General features: G+C 39.9%; 1 protein-coding gene across 15 annotated transcripts in view; it reads left to right on the top strand.

Annotated features, from left to right (window-relative positions):
- Positions 1–16,437, top strand: part of PUM5 (pumilio 5) — a 51,392-nt gene that overhangs the window by 23,381 nt on the left and 11,574 nt on the right. For all 15 annotated transcript variants that reach the window (XM_088892808.1, XM_088892804.1, XM_088892810.1 and 12 more), the window contains 3 exons: positions 793–1,005; positions 1,117–1,227; positions 5,439–5,633. In XM_088892808.1, the coding sequence (XP_088748934.1) occupies positions 793–1,005; positions 1,117–1,227; positions 5,439–5,633 (519 nt within the window). The remainder of the gene's footprint in view (positions 1–792; positions 1,006–1,116; positions 1,228–5,438; positions 5,634–16,437) is intronic.

The following is a 16,437-nucleotide window of genomic DNA, read 5'->3' as shown; positions in this document are numbered from 1 at the left end:
ATGTGGATGTATTGGAGTTTTTGTGCTTCACAGTTGGTGAAACTGAAGCATTAGCACTTTTACACATGGAGAAAAGGTAGATGTGATCTTTGCTCTCACATTGTTTTCCTTGGCCCTTAGTTGCAAGCATCTGGATCTCTCTTCATGCCAAAATTGCAACAGAGCATTTGATATTATTCTATGCCATATTGACATTAAAATGTGGTATACTAGAGCAGTTGTATCCAACATGATTTGGCAATATGGACAGTTGTTTGGGTGTCATAGTTTTAGAGATGTTGAGGAAACTTCTCTTCTCTCTCTTATTTTTCTTTTTGATTAGTATTTGAGGAAAGCTCTGTTCATTTTTTTATCAATGACAATGAACACTTTTTATTAATTTGTTACATAAAATGAGTTACAGTAGTACAGTTAGAAGTATTTTCTTGTAGGATAGCATGCACTATCTACACCACTTTTTTTTTTTTTTTTTAACGTTATGTTTCCCATAGAACTGACCCCAAAACAGATGTATTGTTTCCACTCCTTGTTGAGACAAGGCACTGGCTATGTTGTTTGTACTTTTAGGAGTCCATTGAAAGCTCTGTTAATCATAATTAGGGGTTTTACATATATCATTATGCCTTATTCATGTTGGAAGTGTGAAATTAAATTATTGAAGTGATCTCTAGGAATGCTTAAAAAGGTGATCTTTGGGTGCCTAGGTCATTCTACATGAATAGTTCTATCTTCCGTGCTCCTTATTCAGAACACGAGTCCAAGATTCTAATCCTATTCTGTATGTTGGTTTAGGCACTTGAGGTTATTGAACTGGATCAAAAAACTAAGCTTGTCCATGAGCTGGATGGACATGTTATGAGATGTGTACGTGATCAAAATGGGAATCATGTAATACAGAAATGCATTGAGTGTGTCCCTACAGAGAAAATTGGATTCATAATTTCAGCTTTTCGTGGTCAAGTTGCAACACTGTCTACACATCCATATGGATGCCGTGTTATACAGGTAATAAAGCACTTCTTTTTTTTGTGAATTCTCTATTTCCTATTTCTGTCATCATATTCTTATGGAGCTGCTTTGTTTATTTGTTTATATTTTTGGTGTTTTTTGGAGTAGAGAGTCCTGGAGCATTGCACGGATGAGCTGCAAACTCAGTGTATAGTGGATGAGATCCTGGAATCTGTTTGCACTCTTGCCCAAGATCAGTATGGAAACTATGTTACTCAGGTTGGCCTTGGTTGCTTTCCTGCTATAGCTATTATATTATTCCTCTTAGAGTGAATCTCATATAATAACTTGGATTTGATGAGATACTATATGTTCAATAATATATTTTAGAACATTGATTCATAAAAAGAGGAGTGCTGAAGTCTTGATGTTGGAAGTGTTTTGTTTTACATGTTTCCTCTTTTTCCCTTTTCTTTGTGTTTTTGTTATGTGCATGTGGATAGTGGCATTGAAAGGACATGGTAGGGGGTGTCAGATTGGGCAACGCTGAAAAAATGTTCTATTTTTTAGGTTTATCTTTCAAAGGTATACATTGTTCTCGTTTTTCTTATACAAATGAATAAATTGTTCAGATGCATCCCTAGATTAGGCAATGTTCCTTCGGATAGCCGAGAAGGGATTATTTGTGTTTTGAGACTGCTGGCCTAGGGGAGTAGTTTTCCTTGTTATATCTGTTTTGATGCTATAGTGTGTTAGTATTTGCACTTTTCCCCCTTATTCAAGATTCTTCTGGATGTGGAAGTTATACTTTTTTTCTTCATCTTACTGCTATCAATAAAATATCTTTCATTGTTTTTGATGAAAAAAAAAATTGATGAAATAACTGATAGAAAAGAGAAGATACTAAAGGTGAAATTATTAACCAATTCAAAGTTCAAAGGAAGTAAACTATTAAAATACTTTGAAGTGGCAGTATTATATTTATGAAGTATTACAGATTTTTTAAAGTTTAATCTTTGCTATGGTTCCAAGCACTTCATGGACTCGGGGAAAATCAAGTCTCCTGCATGGTGTTGGTCGGTGGGTTTTCTACTGTAGAACAGTTTTTCAGTGGAGTGTATAAGATGGAAATAATTTAAGAATTTTCAGAAATCAATTCCAAAAGGCTGTTATTTTAATCGATCTTTTTGCAGTAAGGGTGGCACATTGAATTTCTACCCTTCAGGAGTTCAGACCTATTCCTTCAGATTATTGCCTGGATGCTAATGGCTAATGAGTAGCTAGCTTTGACAAAGGACTTCTACTTATTCTGTTTGGTAGTTTAACTTTGTCAGTTGTCTTTAGGCAATGCCAGTATGGTTGTAATCAGGTTGGATCGGATTATATCAAGCTACACGCTGTGTTTTTGTTTCGATAATTCAGCTACTTGCATGCTGTTTTGATCTTATTATATTGCAAAAGTTTTCTCTTGTTTTAGGAGCAGTGGCGATGGATTTTTGAACTTATAAGAAGTTTAAGAAGGTTTATGAGAGGGAAGCATTGAAGGAGACTTCTCTTTTGTCTGATAGTGTTTAGAAGATAAACAAAGTCCATATTTGTGTCATTAAGAGTGGCTTCTAGACATAATAATGGTGATGGGGATAGTTTTGTTCTGGGAAACATGTCTGAGGATGGAGGTGGCATGAACCAAGAGCAGGTTGTTATTTCTATCCATCACCATTAGTCAGAGTCTCACAGAGAGGGTGGAAGAACTGTATCCAGTTGAACCAGTAGGTGATATGAACCTGAATATCGAATTGCAGAAATTTACTTGTTTTCTATAAATTGGATGTATTGATAAAGGATTGTTTGGATGCTGATGAAACTATGGTTAGGAAGGATGGTGGAGAGGAAGCTGAAGATGCTGGTGTAGTAGTTGATCAAAAGTTTAAGGTAAATAAACATGTGGATATTAAAGAAGTGATAGATAAAGAAATAGAGGTAGGGAAGAAATTAGGGGTGTTCTTTTTAGGAGGTAAGGAACTCTAGGATAAATTTTCTGGAATTAGAAGAGTAAGAGAGAATAAGGCCCTGTTTGGTGGTACTTTTAAAAGTATTTTTCACTTTAAAAGTATGAAAGTACCAAAAGTACTGGAACACGTTTGCTTGGGGTGTTTTTTACTTTTAATAAACATGAAGTAAAAGTGCAAAAACCATGAAAAGCACAAAGTCAACTTTTGGTACTTCGTGCTTTTTGGCCTCTGATATACTTGATACTTTCTAAGACATGTGGCTTGACCAGACTTGTGATACTTATACACTCCACCATGTGGTAGCATATATGAATGCCACATGGAAGCATAGGCACATTAATGTATTCATTGACATGTGGCATGCAATATTGTTGACTTACTTTCAGGTGCCACATGACATTCATTTATGCTGCCATGTGGCATCCACATTGTCATTGATCCAACATTTAGATGCCACATGGCATCCATATATGCCACCACATGGCATCTACATGTCAATGACCCATATTCAAATGTCATGTGGCATTCATATATGATACCATGTGACATCCCCATATTATTGACTTCCATTCAAATGCCACATGACATCCATATATGATGCCATGTGGCATGCATACACATAAAACATTTTGTTGTATCCAAACACGACCATTTACTTTTACTTTTGAAAAACATGTTTTTGGTGTAAAAGTACGAAACCCAAAGTATACCATGTGCTTTGTACTTTGGTGCTGTTGAAAGTACAAAGCACACAGTACTGCCAAACGGGGCCAAAGTATTTTATGTACTTTATACTTTGGTATTTTTGAAAGTACAAAAGAAGTCTATCCAAACAGTGCCTAAATTAGGGGTGCTTTGTACTTTCATACTATCGAAAGTACAAAGCACAAAGTATTACCAAATAAGGCCAATAAATTCTTAAGCCTGCATCTTCAATATACTTTCAGAAGCAGGGTGAGATGTTTCAGAAGGATGGATAATGTGGAGAAAGTTGAATTTTTTTTTCCTTGAAAAGATGGATTATACTGAGACTTGAAAGGAATGTTTGAATGTGTACTTTTGCAGTTTTCCCTAGTTTTGTGAGGAGGATTTGCAGAACAAGGCAATAATTATTCACAGAAAAAGTTTTGGCTATATTAGATGATGAGGGTTGGCTTATTAGATGATTGGGCATGAATTACGACAAGTCTAAATTGGCTGTTGATTTTTCTTGGGACCAGGTGGCTAGTAGGTTTGATAATATGGAGTAGTACTTGATTTTTGGTCTTTTCTATTAGGTCATGGTGATGTGGTGTCTTCAGGAGGTTATGTTGTGGGTTTTTCTACATGTATCTTTTCCTTTTCAATGAAAATTTTCTTTTTACTGTAAAAAATGAATACTGATGGATAAACCGTTCTAAATTATCAATGACTTGCTGGTTTTGAAAACTCTTTGAAAATGTAGCTGCTGGCTAAAAGTCAGGAGCTAAAAATATGCTGCATCAACAAATTGGACATAAATATAAGTGGAAGAAAATTGTCAAGTAGAAAATTTTCTGAAATTGAGGGGAAGATGTGCCATGGACAGTATGGTTTTTGGTAAGATGGCTAGAGTTTTGGGGAATAGCTGGAATTGCTAGTTCAGTTTGGTTCCCAGATGAGCATGTACATTGGCAGATACTCTAGCAAGAGCAGGAAAGTTGAGTTCCCAGTGAGTGGATCTATGTAACAAAATTAGTGGTTAAGGAACCAAAGGGTGTGCTTATCTTTGTGCTGATTTCTTTTCATGGAATCATTCTATACTCGAGATTCTCCCCTTTTTATTATTAAATCCTTGATTTACTGTTGATTATGAATACAATCCATTTGTAGCTTGACTCCTTGTAACCTGTCTTAGAGATTGTCGAGCTGTATCTATAAAAGTTAATATTTGATGTATGCATCACTATACTATTTGAGCAGGTGGAGACATCAGTTTATTGGTGGTGCTTTTAAGCTTAACTTTTTTATGTTGTTTTGTATTTCCTCTTTTGACATGTTGCGCTGACCCTCAATTTTCCCTGAAAATATGCACACTAGTAATATGTGTATATGATCTTGCCATTTTGATCTTATAAACTATTACCCGGATATGGAAAAGTCATGGATATGGTATCAGATATGAAGTTACACTGATAATTGAAGTATCCAACATGATATGGCACCCTTGTTCGGGTATCTTGGTATTATAGCTTGTAAACGAGTCCTTTACCAATTCATCAAATTACAATGATAGAGTTGTTTTAATATTTATTTCTTATTACTGCTTATCTGGTAGAAACATCTGCTTTTGTTTTCACAAAGTATAAATGTTTCTAATCTAATGGTTATTTTATATCGATATTTTTCAGGTTATCTTCTTCTAATGAATTATACTTGACTCTTTAGTTGTCTTTCTTCCCCCCTACCATTTCTCCATTTTCCTCCACATAATTTCTTACGTGTTTTCACTTTTTGCAGCATGTTTTGGAGAGGGGAAAGCCCCATGAAAGGAGCCAAATTATTGGCAAGTTGTCAGGGCAAATTTTGCAAATGAGTCAGCATAAATTTGCATCAAATGTCATTGAGAAGTGTTTGGAACACGGTGATACTACTGAGCGGCAATTAATGATTGAGGAGATTGTTGGGCAGACAGAGGGAAACGATAATTTATTGGTGAGTTGATTAAAAAGCCTCAAAACCGTATTTGAGTTAGTCATTTAAAGCATGTCCTTGCAATAGCTTAGCCCAAGAATGTAAAGTTTCATATTCTAAGCATATTTAATGATTCTTGGTTTTTTGATCAATAACACACTATATATTAAAAAAATAAAGAAAGTGATAAGGTATTCAGGGTATACACCAAAAGGGAAGGGCTAGGGAAAAAATAATACCCTTGTTCCCCTGACCTTATAAAAGTCCTGTGAGACTCAAATGTACAAAAGAGACATAGACAGTTGTCAAGGTGCCAAGGTGAAGTAGGCTAAGTTTTATTAGTTATTGTAACAAAACTCGGGAAGGGCAGGTATAGGAGGTGTTATTAGAAATCATCTAGGTGAAGTTGTGGCACTCTTCTCGGGACCAATAGGTATTGGTGATTCAATACAGGCAGAATCATTGGCTCTACTTCGAGGCTTAAAGATGGCTGAGCAGATTGGTACAACAGACTTAGAAATAGAAGGAGACTCACTGCTGGTCATTTCTTGGGCTAAAAACATTACATCAGCACCTTGGAAGCTCAAATTTATATACAGAGAAATTAACATAATTGCAAGGAAGTTCAACACTCAGTTTGGCTGGATCAAAAGGACTGCACATGGGTTGGCGGACACTCTAGCAAAACAGGGGGCAAATAGATCTACCTTGTACAGGGCAGAACTGTAAATGCTTTGTAGTATTTGCAGGTTGGGTTAATGCTTTCTGCAACCAATATCTATTGTATTTCAATATCTGTGTTATTAATAAAATCCTTTTGCTGATTGTTTCATAGCAGTCAGCAATCATCTTTACCAATAATTAGTGGTGATCTTCACTAGCTAAATACAAACTTCTTATTAAATCCACAAATATGAATTAGTGCAATAATGTCTATTATAATGTTATATATACTTACAAAATAAAATATAAAAATATTATAAAACACCTTGTACCAAAACAAGGTGTGCGCTTGGGTAGGCATCCTTGCATGGACTCTCAGCCATCTGGGTGTTGCCTTGACAACTATGAACATAATTGGTGAATGTGTTGGACTTTGGAGTTTAGAATGTGTTGAACTCTGAAGGGGGTAGAAAGAGTAATGATGGAGAGAGGCCGAAGTGTAGGATTGTTTCAGAAGGTGAACAGGTGGAAATCTGAGTTGAAGGTAGAGGCCAAGCGATTTTTATTTGATCTTGGAAGGGCTGGAGGTATAAACCAGTTGAAAATTAGAGAAGACAGAAGGGCGACAGTTATTCTAAATGATGCAGCAGTTCTGTTGTTGAAAGGTTTTGTCGATGGAGTTACTTATTCTGTAAGGAAGGTTGGAGGAACTCCATAGAAATCCATAGGAAGAGATTTGAAGTAGAACTTAGAAGGAATGGAAAAGGCTGGTTCATTAGTGTCACTGAACTCTTTGATAAAAGGAGACAGTTGGTGTGCTTTCCGGAAGGGAAGGAGGGACAGGGCTGGTTGGAGGTTGCTAATAAGTTACAGGAATTTTTGTTACATACTGCTGATGCACTGATAAAGGTGCAGGATGCAAATTTGGAGGTGTCCAGTGAGCATAAGCCCAAGACTCAGATAACAGTGGACAGAAATGAGCGAGTGCTAGAAGTTCCAAAACAGAGGTCATCCTCTGGTGGAGAGATATTCGGCAGTTCAATGGAGGTTAAAAGATTCCTGTTTGAGGCGGAGTAAACTATTTGGGAGAGGAGAATGGTAATATCAGCTACAAAAGAGGTGAAGAACTGGAGGAAACTGCTGGACACAGTGGCCTGTAACTTAGGCACTTCGGCTAATTTAGCTTTGAAGCCATTCTCTGACAGTAAAGCTGTAATCGATGTTGGTGAAGAAGATTGGGACTTCACTACCTTTGAATCCGAACTGGGTTTGCTTCAGTTCCAGAAGTGGAAACCGTTCTGTAATGAAATAGAACAGCACTCGGGAAGCCTTTCACTTAAGTTATTTGGCCTTCCATTTCACTTGTGGAGTGAGCTAAACTTGGAGAAACTGGTTACGTTGCTGGGAGGAACTGTGGTGGAGTTTAACCTTCAAGATCTTGTAGCTGCCGAGGTCAATGTTGCGGGAGTGAAAGCAGAAATGATACCCAGATCTGTTGAAGTGTTTTCAGAAGGTTGCTGGTATCATGTGTGGCTAGTTTCAGAAGTGGAAGCATCTCTTTGGGGAAGAGGTTCCAAGGTTGAAGATGCTGACATGGCGGGCTGGTACACACGTGGCGTACACTCGGTGGTGAATAATAGGGGCACACTGAGAAGTCCCCATGGGGAAGCTGAAAAGTTAGCTAAGGAAAACCAAACGTCAAGTAATCTTATTAAGGAAAAACTTGCAAAAAATTTCAAATTAAGTGGTGAGTAGGTGGGCAGGTTTTCCTTTTCTGACACGACCAAAAGAAGGGGTGGGTCGGTGAATTATAAGGGGCGCATGGGTGACTCCGAACCAAACCAGGTTAGACCCGGTTCGTTATTGAAGGTTTTAGCTGGCCCACGTGACTGTTTAAGTGATCACGTGGGTAGGGGCTTGTTTCGTGTGACACTAGACCGAAAGAATGGTCTAGCTTCTTCTCCACCGAAGCCTGTTAGGGCTGGTTTCGATCAAACGTTGAAGATTGGCTCCAAATGCCAGTTGCAGTGGTCTGCACGCTCAAAGGAAGTTTTGCAAGGTGCGGAGCATTCCGTCTCAGGCTGGCGAACTCCAAGGAGTGCTCAAGCTGGTGCGATTGTTGGGAAGGAAGCGTTTTTTGATCAGGTGGCTTGTAGTGTGGAGGGGGTTGTTGAAGAAGATGAATCGGATGGCTCTGCCGGTCTAGATAGTTTAAGGGAAGAGATCTGGCATCTAGAAGAAGTGGAAGACACACTATAGCTAGGGCGCCTCTTTTCAGATGAAGTTGGAAATGAAGTCCTTGGTGAGAAGCCCCTAACCGTTGGAGAAGAGGAGGTCAAGTTAGCAGATTGCAAACAAATGCGTGGGGAAGGAAATCTGCTCTCAAAGACAGAAGCGCCTTTGCCGAATCAGTTTGCTAGGCAGGATGTATGTAAGGAAGGAATGAGGCTTCCTAGTGGCAAAACAAGAACGCTTCAGCAAGGAATAAACAGTTGGGTATAGAGAGTAGTCCCTGTGATTTACAACAGAGAGGAAATTTACCAGCCCAGTTCCATCTCGAGGGTTTAGGACACACTCACAAACCAATACAGGGAGTGCCGGATTCCACTATCAGACCCTGTAACCCTCCTCGACTTCGGCAAAAGTCAGGTATTTGTGTTCATTCGTTTTGTGTTACTAGTGACTGTCTCTTGTCTGCTGGAGTAGAGGATGAAGCTCGTGGTGGAGTAGAGGAAACAAAGGAGAGGAGTAGAAGTGGTGAGGGTAGGGGTAAAGGTGAAGGGGTAGAGGAAGGTAGAGTTAGAGATACAAGACTTTGGGAAATTTTTAGGAGGTTGGTGGATGAGCCTGGGGAAAATAACACACAAAAGGAGAGGGTAGGAGATTTAATTTTCGGGGTAGGAGGAGGTGAAGAAATAAATGAGGATGGGGGCTCTGAAGGGCGAGAGGTTACGAAGGTGAATAGCGAGGATACTGTGGCAGATTTTGTACGAAAACTGGGGTGCCAACTAAAAGATCCAAATGATCTCAAATTTATTCTAGAAAAAAAAGGAGGGGGGCAAGGTGAAGGGGTAGAAGAAGGTAGAGATAGAGATACAAGACTTTGGGAAATTTTTAGGAGGTTGGTGGATGAGCCTAGGGAAAATAACACACAAAAGGAAAGGGCAGAAGATTTAATTTTCGGAGTAGGAGGAGGTGAAGAAATAAATGAGGATGGGGGCTCTGAAGGGCGAGAGGTTATGAAGGTGAATAGCGAGGATACTGTGGCAGATTTTGTACGGAAACTGGGGTGACAATTAAAAGATCCAAATGATCTCAAATTTTTTCTAGAAATAAAGGAGGGGGGCAAGGTGGGGAAGAAAAAAATTGAATGAGGTTGAAAAATTGATGAGAGATTTTGGAGGAGACAAGAATGTTGGTATCAAGGGGGATAGGAGGAAAGGGGTAAAGTATTGAGGCTTTGGGTTTGAAGGGATAATAATAACTCAGTAAAATGAAAATTGTCAGTTGGAATGTTAGAGGGCTGGGTAGTGCTAGGAAGAGGGAAGTAATTAAAGAGGCAATAGAAAAGGTTAACCTAGATATAATTATGATTCATGAGTCCAAGAGAGCAGAGTTTGATGCTAGGTGGGCTAGGAGTATATGGAGAACTAGGGGGGCTAGTTGGGTTATGGCACCTTCATGGGGATCCGTTGGGGGAATAATAACTTTATGGAAGAGTGAGGTGTGTATAGCAATGGAGAAATTAATAGGCCAATTCTCAGTTTCTTTGAAATTTAAGCTAGTGGAGGATGGCTATGAATGGGTGTTAACAAAATGTCTATGGACCTAATGATTATAGAGAGAGGAGGAATTTTTGGGAAGAATTGGAAGATGTAAGGTGATTGTGGGGTGTCCTTGGTGTTTAGGAGGCGCTTTTAATGTAATTAGGTTTTCGGAAGAAACAAATAATCCTAGACAGAGGGTGACCTCGAGCATGGGGAAGTTTAATCAATTTGTGGAAAGCTTTGGACTTAAAGAAATCCCATTAGCCCGCAGTGGTTACACTTGGTCCAACTTACAAGTGAATCCCATTTGCTCTAAGTTGGATAGGTTTCTTTTTTCGGTGGATTGGGAGGAACATTGGGGTAGCTTGGCCTCTAGAGCACTTCCAAGAGTAACTTCAGACCATTGGCCCATCATGATTGGTGTGGAAGAGATGGGAAGCATAGGGTCTACACCTTTCAGATTTGAGAATATGTGGCTTCTTCACCCGGGTTTTATTAATAAAATCAAGGAGTGGTGGTTAGAGAGTGACCCTGTAGTCGAATGGAAAGGAATGAAGTTCCATAAGGAATTACAACTATTTAAGAGTAAAATCAAGGAATGGAACAACTTAGAATTTGGGCGGTTGGAAGAGAGAAAGCAAACAGTAATTGATCAATTGGAAGAGCTGGATGGGAAGGAGGGGAGGGGAGAGCTAACATAGGAGGACAAAGAACAAAGGTGGAATTTGCAGAAACAACTGGAGGATGAATTGTTCAAGGAGGAAGCCAGTTGGAAACAAAAGTCAAGGTGTAGATGGTTGAAGGAGGGAGATAGGAATACACAATTTTTTCATTGTTTGGCAAGTGGGAGAAGGAAGAATTTTATTTCAAACTTGGAAATAGAGGGGATAACCTTATCTGATCAGGAGGAGATTGCTAGGGAGTTTGCTAACCACTTTAAGTCTATATACAAAAAACCCTTAAGTGATAGGGTTTGGATTGAGGGGATGGAATGGCCAAGGTTGAGATCAGAAGATAGGGAGTGGTTGGAGAGAAAATTTGAGGTGGAGGAGTTCAAGTAGGCAATATTCTCCATGGATAGATCAAAGACTTCGGGCCCAGATGGCTTTACAATGGCATTTTACTAGGATTGTTGGGAGGCCTTGAGGGAAGAGCTAATGCTAGTCTTTGAAGAGTTCCACAGAAGAGGAGTGATTGACCCGGGATTTACTTCCACATTTATTGTTTTGGTTCCCAAGAAGAGAGAGGCAACACATCCAAGGGATTATAGACCTATTAGCTTAGTGAACAGTCTATATAAGATCATTGCGAAGGTGTTGTCCCTTAGGATTAAACAGGTGCTCAATACCATCATCTCAAATAATCAAGGAGCTTTTGTGAGGGGCAGGCAAATCACTGATCAAGTTCTTATAGCAAATGAGAGTGTGGAGGACTTCAAGAGATCTAAGAAGAAGGGGGTAGTTTTTAAGCTAGATTTGGAAAAAGCTTATGACCTTGTAGACTGGTCCTTTTTGTTGGAGGTGATGACTAATTTTGGGTTCGGTGATAGATGGTGCAGATGGGTGTTGGGGTGTATTAGGTCTTGCCACTACTCTATTTTGGTGAATGGAACAGTGGTAGATTCTTTCCATCATTGAGGGGAATAAGACATTGAGACCCCCTTTCTCCTTTCTTGTTCACCTTGATTGCGGAAGTATTAGGGAGTTTAATCTCTAAGGCAGATTCTAGAGGGCTAATTAAGGGATGGAGAGTTGGCAGGGAGAATATACCACTAACACACTTGCAGTTTGCAGATGATATGATTTTGTTTTGTGAGGGGTGGGGTGACATGAATTGTATTAGAAATGTGAAACTTATAGTACAACTATTTGAGCAAATGTCCAATCTGAAAGTTAACTTTGATAAAAGTTGTGTTGTAGGTGTGAATATGGGGGAAAGCGAGATCTTTGAGTGTGCAAATATTTTGGGTTGTGGAGTATCGAATTGGCCTTTGATTTACCTTGGTCTTCCTCTTGGAGTTAATCCTCAAAAAGGAAGTTTTTGGACTCATGTAGTGGAGAGGTTTGAAAAGAGACTTGCTTCTTGGAAGAAAAACTACCTATCTCTTGGGGGAAGAATTACCTTGATGAGGTCTACCCTAGCTAATTTGCCCATCTATTATCTCTCAGTCTTTAAGGTACCTGCAGGGGTAGCTAGTAAGTTAGAAAAATTAATGAGGGACTTCTTGTGGGAACCGGGGGAGGAAAAAAAGGATCATAGGGTTAGATGGGAGATGGTGTGTAGGAATAGGCTGGATGGAAGGCTAGGCATTGGGAATATTAGGAAGAGGAATTTGTCTTTGCTAGGGAAATGGCTGTGGAGGTTTTCTATGGAGAGGGAAAAACTGTGGATGAAGATAATTTGTTTCACGGGCTTGTAGAGAATGGTTGGGACTCTGGGATTTTGGCTATAGCTACAAGAGCATCACCATGGAAATCCATCCAAGATGTTTTGCCTCTCTTCTCTCCTTGGATCAGACATGATTTACACTCGGGTAATCTCATAAAGTTTTGGGAACATGTTTGGGTTGGGGAGACCTCTTTGAAAGAACAATTTCCAACTCTATTTGCAATCTCCACCCTAAAAAATGAACCAATTTCCAGTTTCCTCGTTTCCTCAAACTCAAATTCTGGATTTGCTTGGAACTTGGGTTTGAGAAGAGCACTCAGGGACACAGAACTGGTTAATGTTTCATCTCTTTTGTCCATTCTTGAGGGGATCTTCTTTGTCTCCCTCTGGATCCTTCACTTGTGCATCCTTCTTTAAAGTCCTGATACAACCAGAAATTTCTTTTGGTTTGTCATTCCATGTCAAGGAAGTGTGGTGTAAACCTATACCTCCGAGGGTTGGGAAGTTTTCCTTGAAAGAATCAACACATGTGACCTACTTCAAAGGAAAAGACCCAATGGGTGTTTATCTCTACACTGGTGTGTTTTATGCAAAGCTGTTGGTGAGTCTGGGTACCACTTACTAATATCTTGTGTTTTGGCAAAAAAATATTTGGGATTGGTTTGCTTCTTTATTTGGGTGTAGGTGGACACCTCCAAATAGTCTGTAAAGCTTGTTTTCCACTTCACGTATTGAATTTTCAACGAAAACATCAATAATTATGTGGAGATGCGTGAGCTGCTATTTGTTGGACACTATGGGAGGAAAGAAATGGAAGAATCTTCTCAGAAAAGGAGAGAGGCTTGGAAACTTTGGTGGAGTTGATTCGTATAAGAGTAATACACTGGCTGAAGACAATGAAGGAGTTTACAGATTTTTCAACAAATGATATGCTAAGAAAGTGGAAAGAAGTGCTAGCTCAGTTTCAAGGAAGAAGACTTTGAATCTCATGTGGGACCCTCCACCTCCTGGTTTTATCAAACTAAATTTTGATGGCAGTAGCATGGGGAATCCATGGCCTTTGGGTATTGGGGAGGGGTCCTAAGGGATGAGAGAGGTAATGTAATAGCTATGTTCTCATGTCCAATTGGAGTGGGAGACTCCTTGAGGGCTGAGGTGTTAGCTGTGTTGGAAGGGGTACAAAGGGCCAAAGAAATTCAAGTCAAGAAACTGCTTATAGAAGGAGATTCTGCGATTGTTGTGGATTGGCTGAAAGAAGACACTTCCAAGATGTGGAGCTACAACAATGAGAAAAGAAAATTCTAGTGGCTGATTAAGGATATGGAAGTCCTATGTACTTGGGTTAAAAGAAATGCTAACTCTTTTGCTGATGGATTGGCTAGGCAAGGAGTTTTTAGAAATTCTGGGTTTTGGGCTCAATTGTAAGGGTCTGAGTGTTTAAATCAGTTGTACTTCTTTTTTGGGGAGTAAGTATCTTTATCTCCACTTCCCTGTAACTCTTTTCCTATTTCAATGAATTCTGTGGTTATTGATAAAAAAAAAAAACAGACAACTATGAACATAGATAATTACAAGTCCTGAAAGAAACAACTATAGATTAGGATCATCCAATGAATTGAATATCAATCCATCAAGGAAACTGCACTAATATCCAAGAAACTCCAATGTTTGGAAGAAAACTGCCTAGCAAGTAGCAACAACCCTTATCCATTCTTCTGCAAGCTGATCCACCATTACATCCCTCTCATGAGACACCAATTTGCAATTAATATCAGGGATTAACTGTGATACTGTAAAGGCACAACTTCTAAAAAGCTTATAACCAATCAAGTGGTATCATAAAAGTGGTAATCAATCAGTTGGTAGTTTGTATCATAAAAATCCAGGGGGGAGGTGGTTTGATTGGTCAAAACCCTTCCGGTATCATACCCTTTTGGCACTATAATTTTACCCTGAATATTAATGACTTCTCTTTTAGCCTTCACCTTCCTCTGCCTGTCTTCTTATGGTACTTACCCTTGGCAACTGAATTTTCCAATTTTTTTATCCCATTATGATAAAAGTAGATATCCTTTCCAACTGCCACATTGCCGCTTGCATTTATTTTCTATGGTGTCCTGTTCCTTGAGCAGTCCAAAGTACCCCTTGCATCTGGCATTATCCCAAGAAAAAAGACCCCTGCCCCCAAATATCTTGGTACGAGTAACTTTTCTACCCAAGAATTACTGAGGTTTCTTTATGAGGACAAACTCTTCTATCTAACCTGATAGAAACATTAGATCAGGTTTTATTAATGTGTCAAAACAGATTATTGGTCAAAAAAAAGGAAATGTCCCACCTTAAGGAAAAAACAATCTTGAGACTTCATAGAGAGAACAAGGAGACTCGGCAGAAACGAGTTTTGCAGGGTTGACATTGGTATTCTAATCTCACTTATACCATGGGAGAGGAGAGGAGGTTCAAGCTGGTAGGGAAGGACAAGGGGAAGGTTCACTTGAAAATCTGAGAAGGGTGCAGGGCGACGATTCTCCTATCAGAGGAGGCGTGTGTGTGGTTGAAAGGTTTTGTAGATGGAACTGTTATTTCTTTACGGGAAGAAGGTTGGAGAAACTCGTTGACCTATGGGAATAAGAGGTTCGAAACTGTGCTAAAGAGGAATGGAAACGGGTGGTTTATAATGGTTACCGAACTCTTTGGTAATAACAAAAGGCAAGTGTTGTGTATTCAGGAAGGCCAAAAGCGGAGAGGGTGGGCTTCCTTTGCTTTTAATCTTCAGGCTTTTCTTCTGGAGGTCGAAGGGAGAGTGGAAGAAGTCCCTGGCTTGAAGGATTGTAATCCTTCCGTCCTCTATAATCAGGTGCCCTGCTTTAAGCATTACCCTGAAGTTTTGGTGTCTAGCTCGACTGTCCTCCGATGAGTAGCTTTGGAAGAAGGGAATTGGAGTTGGGAGAAGAGGATGGTCCTAGTGGCAAATAGGGTGATGGAAGATTGGACGAAGGTTTTAGAAGTAGATGCAAAGAGGTTGCGCTTAGATGAAGATGAAGTGTTGTTGCCTTTTGCTAAAAAGAAAGCTTTGCTAGATACTGGCGATAAGAAACTAAATTTCAATACATTCCTTGTAGGGGGAAGTTTGATTCAAGTCCAGAACTGGGCTCCAGTTTGTAACGAAGTTGAATCTAGTGTCGGCAGCTTCTTGATCAAACTTCTCGATCTTCCTTTCAACCTTTGGAAGGATCAAATACTAAGGAAAATTGTCAGGGCGTTGGGTGGAGTTCTGTTGGAGGTTAACTTAAGAAACTTGAGAGCAGTGGAACTTAAGGTTGTTGGGATCAAGCCGGAGTACTTGCCTCGCGCCTTCGAAGTTCTCTCAAAAGATGCCTGGTACAAGGTCTGGTTAGCTTTAGAAGATGAAGTGTCGCTCTGGGAAGACGAGCAGAGGTTGAAGGAGCTGACGAGTTTGCAGGTTGGTGTACACGTGGCCTTCAGGGGCTGGCAGGAAAGCCTGGTGCATGTGGGCGGACTACAGAGGAAGGGGAACAGTCGTAGGGGTGCCCCAAATCTCGAAGCTTTCCTATTAAGGCTTCTAATTCAAATTTTTTTGAAGTTGGGTTGCTTAAAGATGGTGGCCCGTCCTATGCTAACGTGGCTAAAAGGGGTAAGGTTCGGATGAGCTCAAAGTCATTGTCTGAACCGACTTTAAGGAAGGCTAGGCCGGACGGGTCAGTGGGTGAGCCTTCACGTGGGGCGGGGAAGGCATTAGGTGGTTTTTTATTTTTAATAGAAGAGAAGGAAGAGGCTGAACAAGGTTGGATAAGCTGCGGCTCAGATTCTAACTATGATGAAAGAGCGGAAGCCTGTGGGCGTTTAGGCAGTGCGGCAGACGAAGCTCTATCTGAAGAACAAAACAGGGATTCTTTCAGCCTGGATTGTTTGTTCATAGGGGATTCGGTGGGGGTGGGAAAGGAGGAGGGGGAGGAGTGGGTGAATGATCTTAACCCAAATTTGGC

The sequence above is a fragment of the Nelumbo nucifera genome, chromosome 8, assembly GCF_055504915.1.
Source record: "Nelumbo nucifera cultivar China Antique chromosome 8, China Antique-T2T, whole genome shotgun sequence".
Taxonomy (NCBI): Eukaryota; Viridiplantae; Streptophyta; class Magnoliopsida; order Proteales; family Nelumbonaceae; genus Nelumbo; species Nelumbo nucifera.
The sequence above is the reverse complement of the archived record's forward strand: the minus strand, read 5'-3'. Positions and strand labels throughout refer to the sequence as shown.